The sequence below is a fragment of the Abramis brama genome, assembly GCF_963993115.1.
Source record: "Abramis brama genome assembly, chromosome: 19".
Classification (NCBI taxonomy): domain Eukaryota; kingdom Metazoa; phylum Chordata; class Actinopteri; order Cypriniformes; family Leuciscidae; genus Abramis; species Abramis brama.
Genome location: NC_139981.1, coordinates 12,361,738 through 12,378,993, shown reverse-complemented (window position 1 = coordinate 12,378,993; position 17,256 = coordinate 12,361,738). Strand labels below are relative to the sequence as shown.

Below are 17,256 nucleotides of genomic sequence, written 5' to 3'. Positions count from 1 at the left end.
TACATTTTTTTTTTTGTCTGATGTAAGTAATCAACTCAGTCATTTTCATGGTGATATCTAAAGGTTAAAATTTTTACCATATTCACGTGAGAAAAAGAATGAATAGGCGTATGAATAGGCTATATTTGGGTCTTTTTCGAAACTTTCCCCTAATGGGATTCTTCTGGGATTGTTTTTCCTTACTCAGGACATATTGAGGATACAAAATCAGTTGAGTTTGTTTCTGTTGCAATTTGTTTAACCTTTTTTCATAAAATGACTGGACTAATAGCCTACTAGGAGGTTGATCTTAATTTTGATATGGCCATTTCTGACTTCAGTTGCATTTATGTTTTGTTGTAGATGACTTTCCCTTGAGCTAGAGCAAAATGAAGGGCTGATAGACATCTCTGTCTCCTCCCATAGCTGGAATGTGGAAAAAGCTGAATGTAGCTGTCATTTCAAACTCGGATAACGCATGCAGACCATGAAAACTTCATAAACAATGACATTCTGCCAGAGGCACAAAGCTTCTCATTATAGTATTGTAATAATGGCCATATGGGATGTCAGCTGTGTGTCATGAAGTCTTTGTTTGTCGATGAGATGCATATTTAATTTAACGTGCTTGTGTGCCGGGAACAGGGAGGGGAAGCACGAGAGGTGTGTTCTGATCTGAGAAGGGTGTGTGGTGTTGTTGTTTCACTGAATAAAGGGCGGAGCTGTATGTACTATTTATGTTATGGAATGAAGCATAATTGAATACATAATGTTACTAATTTGCTACTTAGTTGCTTCTTCATACTGCAAATATTGTGAAAACTAGACTTGTTTGCCTTCTTTGCAATATGGTCTTTTATATATTCTTATATATTTATTAGCAATATTCTGTCTTTAAAATAAGGATAAAAATGAGAATAGGTTTATTTTTCACAAAACTGAATTTATTACAGGTGGAATAGGCTTATTAAAAAAAAATCAGCTGTTTTCAGACTTCAGTAAGTCAAGTAAATGAGTATGAACAGTTAAAGTGTAGTTGTGAGGCAGCATGCAAACACATTATGTATCCTAGTTATGTTAACCTAACTCATCAAAATTAGCAATTTTCAACCTTTTTTATTAGATATACAAGATTCAACTCATTTTTTAAACTCAGTTTAATGTGATTTAAGTTTAAATGAATTAAACATCCAAGTTGATTTTACTTAGGTAGCCACCTTTTTTTTTTTTACAGTGATCATTTGCAGATTTTGTGAGTTGTCTATGGATATACTTTCGCAAACTACATATAAGAGCATTTCTGAAGCCCGTCGCGCTATAACTACACTTTAAGATAATACTGAAACAGATTTAATCAGCCATGTTTAATCATTTAACACCATCAGTTGCCTTCTTTTTTGGGATTTACCCATCTGTGATTCTGTCATTTTCTGCTCCTTGTTTCAAACACTGTCTTCTGAGTTCTGATACAACAACTTAGGTGTATTTGGATTGGAATGTCATACATCAAACCTCATTGTGTTGGGTGGAGGAAAACTGGTATACCAGTTTCAGGGCAGGTAAGAAAGACAGAATATATAAAAATCTTCAAATCACAAGCACGTGCATGTAATATTTGCACAAATGTGGTAATGACACGCACTGCACAAAATACATGAATACTCCATAGCTAGATAAAGGAGTTGTTTTATTCTTGTGAATAGTATTTCTGTGAAGGAAAGTAAGGTAAGGATAGCTTTTTCATGAGGAGAAAGCAAGAGGGATAGGTGGGTGACTGTTTTTTGTGAAGTTAGATATCATTTAATGTCCATCAGAGGTTTAGCATTATAATATTAAGGCATGGTCAGCAGTAGCTAATAAACTCTCTCTCTCCTATGAAGCAAGACGCAGAGCATCACAGGGGCGTTCAGTGCGACATCAGCCTGAAATCAAACACAAAGACGTTTACGTGGGTATGCTTGACATACTGTGCAGATGACTCTTCATTATTTGTAAAATATCACTTTTTAATCAACTGGTAAACTAACTACACATGAACAGAGGTACGTTTTATACAAAGCCTGTTTGTGTCCTTTATCGTCTCTGCATTTGTGAGCTGAAGCACATGTGCAATGTTGTAACCTTGCACCTTTCTGATAAGACTGTAAACTACATGAACTGCTGAATGTGACAGGAGTCAGGACACTGAATTTGGTTCAGTGTTTGAAGGAAGAAAAATGCTCAGATGTCAGCATTGTTTGCAATTATGTAAACACGCTGACCTAAATTCTGAGTTACTTTCTAAAGGTTTTGCTTAGATTTAAAAAGCTTTGCGTACGTGTGTTTCAGTCATAAAGCTATCAATGTATTGAAGCAAAGACAAAATACAAAATGACTAGAAAAGGGCTAAATGAAATGCACACAGCTTTTTAAACGTATATGCTTCTGTAAAGAAAGTTTATTCCACATACAGTATACCATCAAATTTAAACTGCAATAAATAAATAAATCTTTTCATTTGTACATGAGAAGCAAATTTCCAGAGAGTAGGCTATAGGCCTATTATGTTTTGAATTAGATTTTCTTCTTCTTGTTTTTTTAGCATACAACTGACTAAATGAGATTTTTTAGATTTATGCTAATATGCTGATTTGTTCCAAATAGGGAAAAATACGAGTGGAATAGCCTAAACTTAATTCAAGAAGATGTTTAGCCTACTGAAAATTTGATTTCACACAATGTTGCGATTTTTTTAATTATTATTATTTCTGAGAGTATTTTAATAGTTCGATATCGGTTTGCTGAGGAGGAAAAGTACAATTACTACAGATTTTTGTTTTGTTTTTAAATCCCATTTCAAGAAAAACTTCGGCTCTCTTACCTCACCTACTGTCCAGCGTCTGTAGGCTGCTCTACAGCTCCCTCATGCTTCGACAGCTCCCCCTGGAGGCAGAAAGACAACAACACATCTCAGCTGTCAACGGCTTTTTTAAATCGCTGATTATCATATTTTCACGTCGTCAGGTAAGCCTATTTGCAAAGCAGAAAAAAAAATTTGTTAAATACAAATGTATTTGTATTCTTTTTTTTGTTATTGCTTTCTGGAAGATGTCAGACTCATGTTAGTGTTTGTTTATGTACAGCGACGGATTAATTGTGGCTATCATGAGCTGTTTGTGGGGATTTAAATGAATAAAAAACAATTTGGGAGTTCTAATGAAAGAAACTGGGATGCGTTTTAAAAATGCAGAGCAATGTTTGGAAAGCAGAAATGGGTTATTTATGAAGAACACACTCTTGCTGAGCAGCGAGTTAAATTGTTTGCTTGGTTGCTGCAGGCCTGCCTCCTAAACTGCGAGAACAGTCTATGAAAATGTACAATTTGATGTATTCAAATGTATAGATTTTAGTCTTTAATGGTCATGGTTTTGAGGTAAATGTGATCATTCAGCATGCTTTTTATTGCATACATGCATTTATTGAGTTTCTGAAAGCACCTTATTATTCTCCAGCTCATCCTGTCCATGAAAGAAAAACATGAGCATCATATCAAAAAGACCAACTTTATGACTGAACTGTGCATTAAGCAATTTATACTGCATTTATACTGAATGATAAGACCAAATAGTAATACAGTGCACCTAAAGACACCAATTTTACATTTAAAAATTTAAGTTATTTGACCAATTATTGGTCACATGATGATGCATATGAAAATCCTCACCAGTTTTACCAGGCCAGTGGATACGACCATAGTCTCCAGCCCCTCCACTGCCTTTTCTGAAATCTGATTGGCTCCAGTCACTGCAGTCTCACCCACAAGATTCGCCTGCTCAGTTGTTTTTTGGGCAGCTAGGACAGATGAAAAAGCATCCTTGCATTTTGATTTGAGATTTTCCATTGATTAGGGTTTTAGGAAAATGACAAGTGTTGTTTAGTTATGTTCTGTTTCTATTAATTATTTTACCTGTATTTACACTTGTCGCAACGCCTTCCTTTGTCTTTGTGCCTGTCAAAAATAAAATGTTCATTGTGAACAAGTAATATCGCTGTTGAAATTACATACAGTTCACCCAAAAATGAAATTCTGTCATCATTTACTCACCCTCATTTCATTCCAAACCTATATGAATTTTTTTTTCCATACAAAATTCACACATTTTCCGAAAATATCTTCTTTTGTGTTCTGCAGAAGATAGCAATTCATACAAGTTTGAAATGTGCAAACGATGTAAAGAATGACAGATTCTTACTATTTGTGTGGACTTTCCCTTAAAGCGCTCAGACATGCACTCTTGTGAACAAATGCTTTTCCCATAAACTTGTACTTAATTTCATCTTATTTTTAGACAGATATCTATGGCTCCTGTTCTGAGATCCATACACTTAGTCTCGTCTATCTCCAATACCCTAGAGACTCTACAAAAATCATGGCAAGTAGAATTTGCTTCTGATCTACAGTCAGTGTACAGGTTGATGATTGGCAGGCACCACTAAGTGCTATTAAGCTTTACAGATCGAGAAACATCCTTTCTACTGAGTGATGCTGCATGTTCTTGCATGTTAACAGTGGAAAAAACCCGCTTCTGCTTCTGAAAGGGCCCTGGCATAACTAGAGCTGAATCTCCGTTGCACGAATGGCCCTTAGAACAAGCATAAGCTCTGTTCATTCCCAGAACCTTTGAGCCCACAGCAATGTGTCTGTGAAAGTTGCTCCTCCTTCCATCCCAACATGCGCTCACACAGCACAACAAAAACACCCCTCAAAAGAGACATGACATTGTCCTTGTTGTTCTGGACAAAGAGCTGATTTACTATTAAAAGACATGCACATTCTTCAGGGCTTAGCCTCTGCTTGCGACACTAACATGCCTGGAATCTTGTATTATTAATGTTATAATCAATAAAGACTGAGAACATTACCACCGCCCAACCCCTGCTGCAATATGATGTCACTTCCACAGCATCTCTGATTACATGACGAAGCACAAAACGTCTCTGCGGCTGGAGCTTGCTGCTAAGATTAAGAGGAGGAGACTGTGATATAAATATAGCTGTGCATAGATTTTAGAGCAAGATATTATTGAGATGTTTCTTTCTTAATCGTGTAACACAAATATGCCACAGCACTTTTTCACATAATAATGCTATAGCAAGATCTATACTTGAAAATCAATGTAAAGCTTTTTATTCTATACATTAGTCTGAATTACATCACCTCACTCTCTGATCCAATCCCAATGCTCGGAATTAAGTCCTAAAAATAATTAATGTGGACTGTGCTCACACAGTTCTGTGATGAAATTGGTGTTATATAATGCAACAGAAATTAAAGTGACAGTTTTATGTGAGTTCTGCCTGATCTATAGCAGGGGTCCAAAAGTCTTGGACCTTCTGTGCTTTTTAGCTAAAATGCAGCATTCGAGCATCATCAACGTCACCAGTCTATCTCAAACCTGACCATCATGTTCTCTAGCATGATTTGAGAGCATCTTAAGCTTCAATGGAAAAACATCTGACCGTCTGAACAAATATTTTCTATTCATCATTTCTACATTATAATGTTTCTTTGTTTTCACATTTTTAAACCCTAAAACTTTATTATTTCCAAGTTTAAATTAGATTTTGAATCACTCATTTTCAATGTGGTCTTTCCCCACTAAATAATTTATTATTATTATTTATATATAACAGATGTCTATATGTATAGAGTAGTTGAGACAGAGGTGTGTACTGTATGTGTGGGCAGTTTGTCACAGTTCAGGGCAAAGTGACCTTGCTTTTCTTTGAGAGGCTTGAGATTTCTTTGAGTAGACTGAAGTACATTGAAGTACATTGTTTATATGTGTGGTCTGGAGGAAAGCTTTTACCTCCAGCTGACTGACAGACACACACACACACACACTTCTCCAACATAAGTCAGTTCATTTAATAGCAAGCACATTGTGCTTTGTTCATAACACTGAAATCAGAATGACATGTTCCTGTCACTGGTCTGTACTCACACTGAGAGCCATTATGAAACATAAAAGATTGTGCATTGACCCGGACTGACCCCGGTCTCTGAAGTGGACCAGAAGGGAATGGGATTGTAGTGCTGTGTGCTCCTGTGAGCATATAGCACAACCAGGAAGAAATAATATATTACTCACAATGTTTCTGCCAAAAGTCATGTACAAGATGCAGTATTTTACAGTAACACTACTTTACTGTACTATAAAATGTCACCCATATTATATGTCAATATAATTTAGTACTATAGTATAGCAGTAACAATGTAAAAGCAAGATGATCAGCATATTTAGACCTTCTTGTGACGTTAAAATAAAATATGACCTATCTTGTAATTTACATATCCATTTAAAATGCAACATAAATGGGGTTCAGTTAGGCTTTTCTCTTCATAATGTGTCTGCCACTCACAGCTCATCGATTTATTGCTTCCTATCTTCTTGTTCTTCTATCTTTCTTTCTTTATCTCTTTATATCTCCCTCTTCATTCCCCATCCGTTCTTTAGAGTATAAATGAGATATAAAAAAGATGGCTACTGCTCTGGACGGAGTAAATAACCACGGTACTAGTAACCATGTCATTTGTTTATCAGTCTTGTTTACAGCTGAGTCGGCAGATGAATTTGTGATCTGATAAGAGACAACAGGCAGGTGGATAGGTACTGTTTTTTTTTTTTTTAAATTGAATGCTCGCTGTTGTTCACTCACTGTAGTGACGAAGCAAAGCAGTCACATGTAATGGGTTCATGCCCCACATCTATCTTCATTGCCCTGGTTTTCATTTTCAGGACTCTTTATCATCAGTGCCAGCATCAGTAATGTTTAGTTTTTTTGCACCATGCATTGTAAGCAAAAAAAACAAAACAAAAACGATGATAAAATTTAGTTTTATCATTCAAAAAAAGCATGCTGGGCAAACTCAATTACTTTTTTAAATATATTTGATAGAAATAATTCAATAAGATTTGACTTTCTGTATACATTTAATTGATTAAAATGTTATATATTATTACATTATATATATTATATTACAAACTATATATATATATATATATATATATATATATATATATATATATATATATATATATATATATATATTAAATCTTTAAATATGATTTTGTAATTGTGCAATTGCTTTCTAAATATACAATTGCAGTGTTTTTTAAAGTATGAAAATGGCACACAATACCATGTAAAACAGCTTCGTCTTCACTACACTTTACTGTAGAAAAAAGTAATGAATATTATATTAAATATATTTTTAGACAGTACAAAAAAGGCATTTCTGACTTTGATCTAATTCTCTGATTTTTCTCCCTTCAGTTGAATTTGTACTCACCTACATACATGACCCCCTCTTTGGTTTTGGCAGCTGCCTCCTCCACCCCAGCCTTGGTTTTCTCGGCGGCGGCCACCACTCCCCCCTTAGCCATGGAGAATCCCTTCTTCAGCGCATCCATTCTGGAGCTCGGAGCTGGGCTTTATGTCCTTCAACTGGAACTGGCTCTCGTCTTATAACTGGTGGATGGAGCTGTGTGTGCTCTGACTGCCAGTGTGGTAAGAGAGTGTGTGTGCAGCTCCTTTGAGAGAGGGATGGGCACTCAGTGCTCAGACAGATTGGGACACCCTTAACAAGAGGAGAAGTCAAGCGGAGGGGGAGAAGGCACGAGAGAGAGAGAGAGAGAGAGAGATAGGGGGTATAATAACAAGTGGGTGAGAGGAATGCCGAGAAATGGAATCCACAAGAAGCTTTTCAGTTTGGCCTGTTTTCTCTAGTCACCCATAATAAATGAGATTCACATACTGGAAGATTAAATTGTTAATGCTCAAATCCAGCATCAGCGCACAGCTTCATAAAACTATTAAACAACCTCTTCCCTCAATCCTGCCACAGCACATGCAAACCTCAACACAAACGTACATGCCAGCCAAAACCAGTCCTTGTCACACACCATTTACACATCCCTACTCTGGATTCCTACTGTAGCAGTGTAATTTTAGTATTATTTCAATTAAAATATTATTTATATACTAACATTTTGAATGTGAATTTATTTTTATATTTCCAGTTTTCCTTTCTTTGTTATGTGCTTTTGTCATTTTTATAATATTTTTTCTATATTTCTATATGTTTTTTAAGTTTGAACTTTGCATCTAATATTTATATATCAATTAACAAAAAATATTTTTAATAGTTAACAATAACAGCACTGATTCATAATCTATTAGAAGTCATTATAATTCAATTAAATTTATCATTAATATTTAGTCATATTAATATGTGGCTAGATTACATTTCTTCAAATAAATCATGAATGTATGTCAAAATAAATGTAATTTTCTTTTTCCAACCTGAGGATAAGGACCTCCCCAAGGTAACTTCCTCATTGTTAATAATCTTGAGGGGTTTTAATTGCCACTTTCACTTGACTTTGGATCTAATCTAATATGGATCCTCTTTGAGTGGATCACATCTTTAAAGCTAATGGGAAGCAGTGGTATGGACTGTAGGACAGAATAGGAAATTAAATATTTTAAATTTGTTTTTTTATCATAGATGTAATTCTTGTTGGCTAATACAACAACGAAATTATGTAGTCCTTTATTATATTTATTAAGTTAAATTTCTCAGTGAGCTGGTGAATGAGCAGGATTCAAGCATGTTAGTCTGATGCATTATGAAGTTAAAAACCCATGAAACCGCTTGATGAAAGCAGTTTTCTTACCTATTTATACATAAAGTTTGGGCAGTATGAGGAGATTGTCCCTTTTTTCAAATAACTAATCGACGACTTGGGTGGGACATTCTCATTCTAGAATCTGTCTAGAATTTCTTCCTGTATAGTTCTTTAAGGAGCTATTTCTACCTGATCTAAACCCTACAAAATGTCTTTGGTTGGTGGAATGAAATATAGTCAGCTTGATTCAGGTATATTAAATAACATTTAGTTTTCATCCAGACAAGAATTAATGCACTCTGTGCAAGAATTGTACCTTAAATGGTAAAACAGCTTGTCACCAGGGCAGTACTGTTAAAGGGACATATTTGTATACATGGATCTCTGAGCAGAAATAGTGTCTGGTCACCAGTGGTCATGTGACCTTGTAATCCACCTTCATGATGAAGGTGCTGTAACGCCTTGCATTTCTCAGGACAATGAGAGAATGTAATCTAATACTGGCTGCTCAGAACTCAGCGCTGTCGGGTCAATATGTACCCGTCACGTGGCAAAAATCGAGGCCCTGGGAGAACAGCATGATCATTACCGAACTAATCACTAACATGATGACAGAACAGTGTGAAATATCTCATCTATGCTCTCCCAAATCACTTTTGAAGCCATATCTAGAACATGTTCGTCAAACTTTGCGAAAGGAAACTTTCTCTCATTTGATCTTAGCACTAATTTAATAGAATTCATCAGTGGACAAAAAGGCCTTTTATGCTGAAAAGCTGGAGTGCAATGCTGCGCTATTTTAACTACATGCGTCTTGCAGCATTTACAGTCATTATGAAACCATTTCAATGGTTAATTCATTTCATTATGAAGGTCAGTTGTTTTATTTGCTTTTTGTTGTTTTCTATATTCATAGTCATATTTGTGCGTATGTCTGTTAGTTGTCTTTTAAGTCTGTTTAGAGTTAAGTCTCCTTGTCTCTCTCTATCTATCTCTTGTTCAGTGTCCTGCCTGTAACAGAAGTCTTTGTGGTTGACCAAACTGATCATTTGACTGCGGTTAATGTGAGAGTGTGATGAAGCAACTTAAGAGCTGCTTTGAGAAAGGAAAAATGGTAAATCCTATCTGTGATCATACCACATCCCTGCTGTGTAGAAAGGGAGAGGCTTGAACCAAAAGTATGAGTTTTTATTGCAGCTACAGCATGGTGCGAATGGCAGACCTTAGATTACTTCTTTTTTTTTAAATGACAGTGTTTTCCCAGAGATCATGGTGACACTCCCATGTTTTCAAAGCTTAAATTTAGGACTAAAGGCTAAGTCTTTAGACATGCAAATTTCAATAGTTCTCAGGGGAATTTTTTTTAAACTCCATTTCAAAATAATCAATGAAATTATTATAATCCATTTCATTATTCAAAATGTTAATAATTTTTGAATTAATTTAACATATACAGCTGTATGTTTGAAAACATACTTGTTTAAATAAATGTAAATTTTATACTTGTACACAAATAGATTTGTAAGCCAGTAAGTAAATGCAGTAATACAAACAAAGTATATTTATATATATATAAAGTATATATAATATAAATTTATATTTATATATATAAAGTATAACGCAAGTAGCTATTGGTGTGGAATGAAAAGAAAGTGTATTGTTATAGTTGCATTATATTTAAAGCAAGGTAAATATATATCTAAATAAATATCTGTCTCAAACACACACACACACACACACACAAAATGCCTCCACAGGGCCTGTTTTGACTTTGAAATCTTTTGCAACAGCTTGTGTTGCCTAGCAATAAAATGTTTTTTTTTCCTTCATTGAACTTGTGTCTAAAGAATTAGTTAAAAGGTGAGAACTGTGAGAAGACACTTTTTCTTAACACGTCTAAGTAGCTCTTCAAGCGCTACCAAATTTGCACAATAGTGCTAAATAACACATATGTTGAAAACTGTCACAAGCCTTGCTCAAATACCTGTGTATGTTATTGCCAACTGTACCAACAGCAAGAGACGCAGCAGCACAGGTCTCTTACTGTACCATCAGCGATTCCTCCTGACCACACAGGAGCTAATGCACTGCTAGTGAAGCCTTCCTCAGCACAACATATTCTGTATGTTATAGCCCAAGTCTCTCTCTGCCCACAGCTTGGGATCATTTATACACGATGCCATGAGTAGTAAATTACTGACACTTCAAATGTACATTACTGGTAGCCAAGTAATGGCTCGTCAACCTGTGAGTCAGCAGTGAAATCTGTAATATCAACACAATTTTCAATATAAAAAAACTCATCCATTGTCTCTGTTAACAATGACATAATCCTTAGCCAAACATTCAAAAATTTGAAGTTGGTAAGATCTTCAACAGTAATATTGTGAAATCGTTCTAATATGCTTATTTGGTGACATTTGGCTCATTTTGGTGACAAAATGATCAATTCAATTATTATAATTCATTTCATTATTCAAAATGTTATTAATTGTTGAATTAATTAAACATATACTGTGAGGTTGACATGTTTACTGGCACGAGGGCGGGACTACCTGTCACTTACACAAGATATCGCAGCAAACCACAACGATCCAATCAATTACCAACAGAAAAAATCAAGTTCACGCCCTACATGTTTTCTTGCTTGAGAAGCCATTGCACTTGTAAACGTCACAATAGGGAGGAAAAGACGATCTTCCTTTTCATGCCAACTTTTAAATATTATATTCTTAAATATTCTTTTTGTTAGCTGGATAGCTCACTTGAATTTGTCCTAGGTTATCATGTGTGACATTATGGTTCCTTGGAAGGCATCTGCAAGGTGGAATGCCAAAGATGACATAATAAATAAATAAATAAATATACGAATAAATGTAAAATAACAAAAATAAATGAGTATTTGAAGAGTTCAGATGCAAAAGCCTCTAAGTGCCATCTGAAATTTTCTTCTAGAATGATCATTTTTATCAAACTTGTATATTTAAGTTCAGTAATTTCACTGAAATGGCAATGAAAATTACCTATTAATTGTCATTTAAGTGAAATTACTGAACTTAAATATACGAGCTTGATAAAAATGATCATTCTAGAAGAAAATTTCAGATGGCACTTAGAGGCTTTTGCATCTGAACTCTTCATTTATACTTTTATTTCCTTATTTATGTATAATTTTATTTTCTTCCACATTTAGTTATTTTTTCATTTATTTATGCATTTATTTATTTCCACATTTATTTATGTATATATGTATTTATGTCTACATTTATTTATTTTTTCCTCTGTATGCTAATGAGTGGGGCATGTTTTACCTCAGACATAGCAAACGAGCTCAGAGTGGCAGTGCTGAAGCTTTGAGGCCACAGCGACACCTTGTGGTGTGACCAAACGAAACGTAAGAGGTGTATGGTGTATTTGCAAGAAGTCGCACAGGGAATGAATGACTTAGAGAGTGGCAATATATCCAAAATCTTATATCACAGTTTAAGTCATTTAATATCACCATAACTATGGCCTATCGTTACCATCTTTATTCCGGACATGGAACAAACTGTTCCAAATCCAGTCAGGATTACTAAAATGTCTTGGCACACATGAAGAGAAACAACATCTTCAACAGATCTGATAACAGACACCTTGACATGGAAGCGCGTTAAAGTGTCCACTTTCCGATAAGTGGGTGAAGGTTTCTGTACGTTACTGTCTTTTCAGCAAGGCAAAGTAATTTAATTACATCTTTCACGAGTTCACACTTAATTAGATTAAAGAATGAGTAATATTAAGATAGAGTAAAGAATGTGTGTATTTGCCGTGCTGTCCGAGGGGAGGGCTCCGAGCTCGGAATTTGGCCCGAACCCAGAATTCTCCCCCATCCCAGGTTTGTGATAGGACTAGTAAGTGAGGAGATTTTTCCAAAAAGTAGCGATTCAGTTTGAAAAAGTAGCGATTCATTTTAGAAAAAGTATCGATTCTTTTTGAAAAAGTATCGATTCATTTTCCAAAAAGTAGCGATTCATTTTGGAAAAAGTATCGATTAATTTTCCAAAAAGTAGCGATTCAATTTGGAAAAACTAGCGATTCATTTTTTTTAAAGTAGCGATTCACTTTTGAAAAAAGTAGTGATTCACTAGTGATTCAAAAGTGAATCGAAAAAGTAGCGATTCACTTTTGAAAAAGTATCGATTAATTTTCCAAAAAGTAGCGATTCAATTTGGAAAAACTAGCGATTCATTTTTGAAAAAGAAGTGATTCACTTTTGAAAAAACTAGCGATTCACTTTTGGAAAAAGTATATATATATATTTTTTTTAAAGTAGCGATTCATTTTGGAAAAAGTACCGATTCACTTTTTAAAGAGTATCGATTTCCCTTTTGGAAAAGTAGCGATTCTTTTTGAAAAAGTATCGATTCTTTTTGAAAAAGTACCGATTCATTTTAAGGAAAGTATCGATTCACTTTTTGAAAAAGTAGCAATTAATTTTAGAAAAAGTATCGATTAATTTTAAGGATTTCATTTTTGGAAAAGTAGCGATTCTTTTTGAAAAAGTATCGATTCATTTTAGAAAAAGTACCGATTCACTTTTGGAAAAAGAGCGATTCTTTTTTGAAAAAGTAGCGATTCACTTTTGGAAAAAGTAGTTTTTTTAAAAGAAGTAGCGATTCATTTTGGAAAAAGTAGAGATTCACTTTTGGAAAAAGTAGCGATTCATTTTGGAAAAGTATCGATTCACTTTGGGAAAAAGTAGCGATTCTTTTTTGAAAAAGTAGCGATTCACTTTTGGAAAAAGTAGTTTTTTTAAAAGAAGTAGCGATTCATTTTGGAAAAAGTAGAGATTCACTTTAAGGAAAGTATCGATTCATTTTGGAAAAGTATCGATTCACTTTGGGAAAAAGTAGCGATTCTTTTTTGAAAAAGTAGCGATTCACTTTTGGAAAAAGTAGTTTTTTTAAAAGAAGTAGCGATTCATTTTGGAAAAAGTAGAGATTCACTTTAAGGAAAGTATCGATTCATTTTGGAAAAGTATCGATTCACTTTGGGAAAAAGTAGCGATTCTTTTTTGAAAAAGTAGCGATTCACTTTTGGAAAAAGTAGTTTTTTTAAAAGAAGTAGCGATTCATTTTGGAAAAAGTAGAGATTCACTTTAAGGAAAGTATCGATTCATTTTGGAAAAGTATCGATTCACTTTGGGAAAAAGTAGCGATTCTTTTTTGAAAAAGTAGCGATTCACTTTTGGAAAAAGTAGTTTTTTTAAAAGAAGTAGCGATTCATTTTGGAAAAAGTAGAGATTCACTTTAAGGAAAGTATCGATTCACTTATGGAAAAAGTAGCTATTCATTTTAGAAAAAGTAGCGATTCACTTTTGGAAAAAGTAGCGATTCACTTTTGGAAAAAGTAGCGATTCACTTTTGGAAAAAGTAGCGATTCAATTTGGAAAAAGTAGCGATTCATTTTAGAAAAAGTAGCGATTCACTTTTGAAAAAAGTAGTGATTCACTCTTGAAAAAGTAGCGATTCATTTTTGGAAAAGCGCCGATTCACTTTTGAAAAAAGTAGCGATTCACTCTTGAAAAAGTAGCGATTCATTTTTGGAAAAGCGCCGATTCACTTTTGAAAAAAGTAGCGATTCACTCTTGAAAAAGTAGCGATTCATTTTTGGAAAAGCGCCGATTCACTTTTGAAAAAGTAGCGATTCTTTTTGAAAAAGTTCACTTTTTCACTTTTCACTTTTTAAAAAGTATCGATTCATTTTAAGGAAAGTATCGATTCACTTATGGAAAAAGTAGCTATTCATTTTAGAAAAAGTACCGATTCACTTTTGGAAAAAGTAGTTTTTTTAAAAGAAGTAGCGATTCATTTTGGAAAAAGTAGAGATTCACTTTTGGAAAAAGTAGCGATTCATTTTGGAAAAGTATCGATTCACTTTGGGAAAAAGTAGCGATTCTTTTTTGAAAAAGTAGCGATTCACTTTTGGAAAAAGTAGTTTTTTTAAAAGAAGTAGCGATTCATTTTGGAAAAAGTAGCGATTCATTTTTGAAAAAGTACCGATTCATTTTCCAAAAAGTAGCAATTCAATTTGGAAAAAGTAGCGATTCATTTTAGAAAAAGTAGCGATTCACTTTTGAAAAAAGTAGCGATTCACTCTTGAAAAAGTAGCGATTCACTTTTGAAAAAAGTAGCGATTCACTCTTGAAAAAGTAGCGATTCATTTTTGGAAAAGCGCCGATTCACTTTTGAAAAAAGTAGCGATTCACTCTTGAAAAAGTAGCGATTCTTTTTGAAAAAGTTCACTTTTTCACTTTTCACTTTTTAAAAAGTATCGATTCATTTTAAGGAAAGTATCGATTCACTTACGGAAAAAGTAGCTATTCATTTTAGAAAAAGTAGCGATTCACTTTTGGAAAAAGTAGCGATTCATTTTTGAAAAAGTACCGATTCATTTTCCAAAAAGTAGCGATTCAATTTGGAAAAAGTAGCGATTCATTTTAGAAAAAGTAGCGATTCACTTTTGAAAAAAGTAGCGATTCACTCTTGAAAAAGTAGCGATTCATTTTTGGAAAAGCGCCGATTCACTTTTGAAAAAAGTAGCGATTCACTCTTGAAAAAGTAGTGATTCAGTTTTGGAAAAGTGCCGATTCACTTTTGAAAAAGTAGCGATTCTTTTTGAAAAAGTTCACTTTTTCACTTTTCACTTTTTAAAAAGTATCGATTCACTTTTGGAAAAAGTACATATATTTTTTTTTTAAAGTAGCGATTCATTTGGGAAAAAGTAGCAATTCATTTTAGAAAAAGTATCGATTCACTTTTGGAAAAAGTAGCGATTCTTTTTGAAAAAGTAGCGATTCATTTTTGGAAAAGCGCCGATTCACTTTTGAAAAAGTAGCGATTCTTTTTGAAAAAGTTCACTTTTTCACTTTTCACTTTTTAAAAAGTATCGATTCACTTTTGGAAAAAGTATATATATATATTTTTTAAAGTAGCGATTCATTTTGGAAAAAGTAGCAATTCATTTTAGAAAAAGTATCGATCCACTTTTGAAAAAGTAGCGATTCATTACAAAAAGTACCGATTCACTTTTTAAAAAGTATCGATTCACTTTTGGAAAAAGTATATATATATATATTTTTTTAAAGTAGCGATTCATTTGGGAAAAAGTAGCAATTCATTTTAGAAAAAGTAGCGATTCACTTTTGGAAACAGTAGCGATTCATTTTTGGAAAAAGTAGCGATTCTTTTTGAAAAACTACCGATTCATTTTTGAAAAAGTACCGATTCACTTTTGAAAAAGTAGCTATTCATTTTTGGAAAAGCGCTGATTCACTTTTCACTTTTTAAAAAGTATCGATTCACTTTTGGAAAAAGTAGCGATTCATTTTAGAAAAAAGTATCGATTCACTTTTGGAAAAAGTAGCGATTCATTTTAGAAAAAGTAGCGATTCTTTTTTGATTTTTTTTTTTTTTTTAATAAATGTGGGGAAAAATACAATTATACATAAATAAGGAAATGAAAGTATAAATACATATTTTTGTCTTTTTACATTTACGTATATTTATTTATATAGTTATTTATGTATTTATTTATTTATTATTATGTCATCTTTGGCATTCCATTTTGGGAATAGACTGCGTAGTATAGCCTGAAACAGTCATTCATAACAGTAGGGTTAAGCAATATATAAATTGAAAATCTTGTTGCTGTACCTGCTTTCACTTTTGAATTACAGCACCTACAACGTGCATCTGAGATGCGTCTCTCTGTAGGCAAAGGGTGTGGTTAGCTGGTACCCTCTGATGTCCACTCAGGGTAACACAACTTCCAATAGGAAAATTCAACTGCAGTAGCCACTGTTCAACCTGAAGAGGGCAGCACTCCGACGTTTTTACACCATATATTGTAGAATTAAAACACTTTAAACCCAAATGTAAAAAAAAATGACTTGAATCAATGAACAGCATTAATAAAGCCCCAAGTATATTGTGAAATCTGTGTTATAAAAGGTAATATATAGCATATATATAGTAATAGAAATATATAGTAATATGGTTTCTTTTGAGTTATTTTTGTCTTATGAATATAAAACTTTGCCAAAATAATTAAAATGTTAATAATACAATTTAGTTTTTAAGAAAAATATGGGTTTTTAAAAAAAAAAGTCAAATGCAGAACACCCGCACATTGTTCCAAACCTGTATAACTATCTTTGAAGAATGTATTGGTTGTTTCCATGCAATTTCCAAAGAACGGGTGCTTTGAATTATAAAGGTTGTTTATAAATGTTTTATATACTGTTTTGTCTTTTGAAGCCATATCTTAAGCTTGAGAGACGGACTGACTGAAGTTTTAATTGTTATTCTCTGGTTAACTTTCTCTCCGATGAGCCATTAACCGCTGTAACTTCATTGAGTCAGCAAGTTCAATTTTAGAACAGGATTCGGTTAACACAATTTAAAATATATTTTTAAACAATTTAAACAAACTTATTATAATTTAAAATAACTTTTTTTATATTTAAAAAATGAAAATTATTCCTGTGATGGCAAAGCCAAATTTTCAGCATCATTACTCCAGTCTTCAGTTTCACATGATCCTTCAGAAATCCTTTTTGGTA

At 33.6% G+C, this 17,256-nt stretch overlaps 1 protein-coding gene across 4 annotated transcripts; it reads right to left on the bottom strand.

The window, feature by feature from the left end:
• Positions 1-1,630: 1,630 nt before the first annotated feature.
• sncga (synuclein, gamma a) lies at positions 1,631-7,575 on the bottom strand. Of its 4 annotated transcripts, none has more exons than XM_084093809.1 (6): positions 7,313-7,575; positions 3,926-3,967; positions 3,683-3,810; positions 3,456-3,476; positions 2,840-2,901; positions 1,631-1,901 (listed from the first exon to the last, which is right to left on the bottom strand). In XM_084093809.1, exons 1-5 carry the CDS (start codon positions 7,431-7,433, stop codon positions 2,845-2,847), a joined length of 369 nt encoding a protein of 122 aa, XP_083949935.1. In that variant the 5' UTR covers positions 7,434-7,575; the 3' UTR covers positions 1,631-1,901; positions 2,840-2,844. The 4 variants fall into 4 exon arrangements, with proteins under 4 accessions (XP_083949935.1, XP_083949937.1, XP_083949938.1 ...); XM_084093810.1 differs by having other exon boundaries at positions 1,757-1,901; positions 2,845-2,901; XM_084093811.1 differs by lacking the exon at positions 3,456-3,476.
• Between the last annotated feature and the right edge of the window lie 9,681 nt (positions 7,576-17,256).

Bases quoted from the DNA above. Each gene is read 5' to 3' on its own strand.
- sncga (XM_084093809.1), bottom strand. From the start codon at position 7,433: ATGGATGCGCTGAAGAAGGGATTCTCCATGGCTAAGGGGGGAGTGGTG. The intron at 3,968-7,312 runs GTGAGTACAAAT...TATTTTTGACAG, and splicing joins AGAGGGGGTCATGTATGTAG to GCACAAAGACAAAGGAAGGC. The intron at 2,902-3,455 runs GTGCTTTCAGAA...TTCTGCCTCCAG, and splicing joins ATGAGCTGGAGAATAATAAG to GGGGAGCTGTCGAAGCATGA.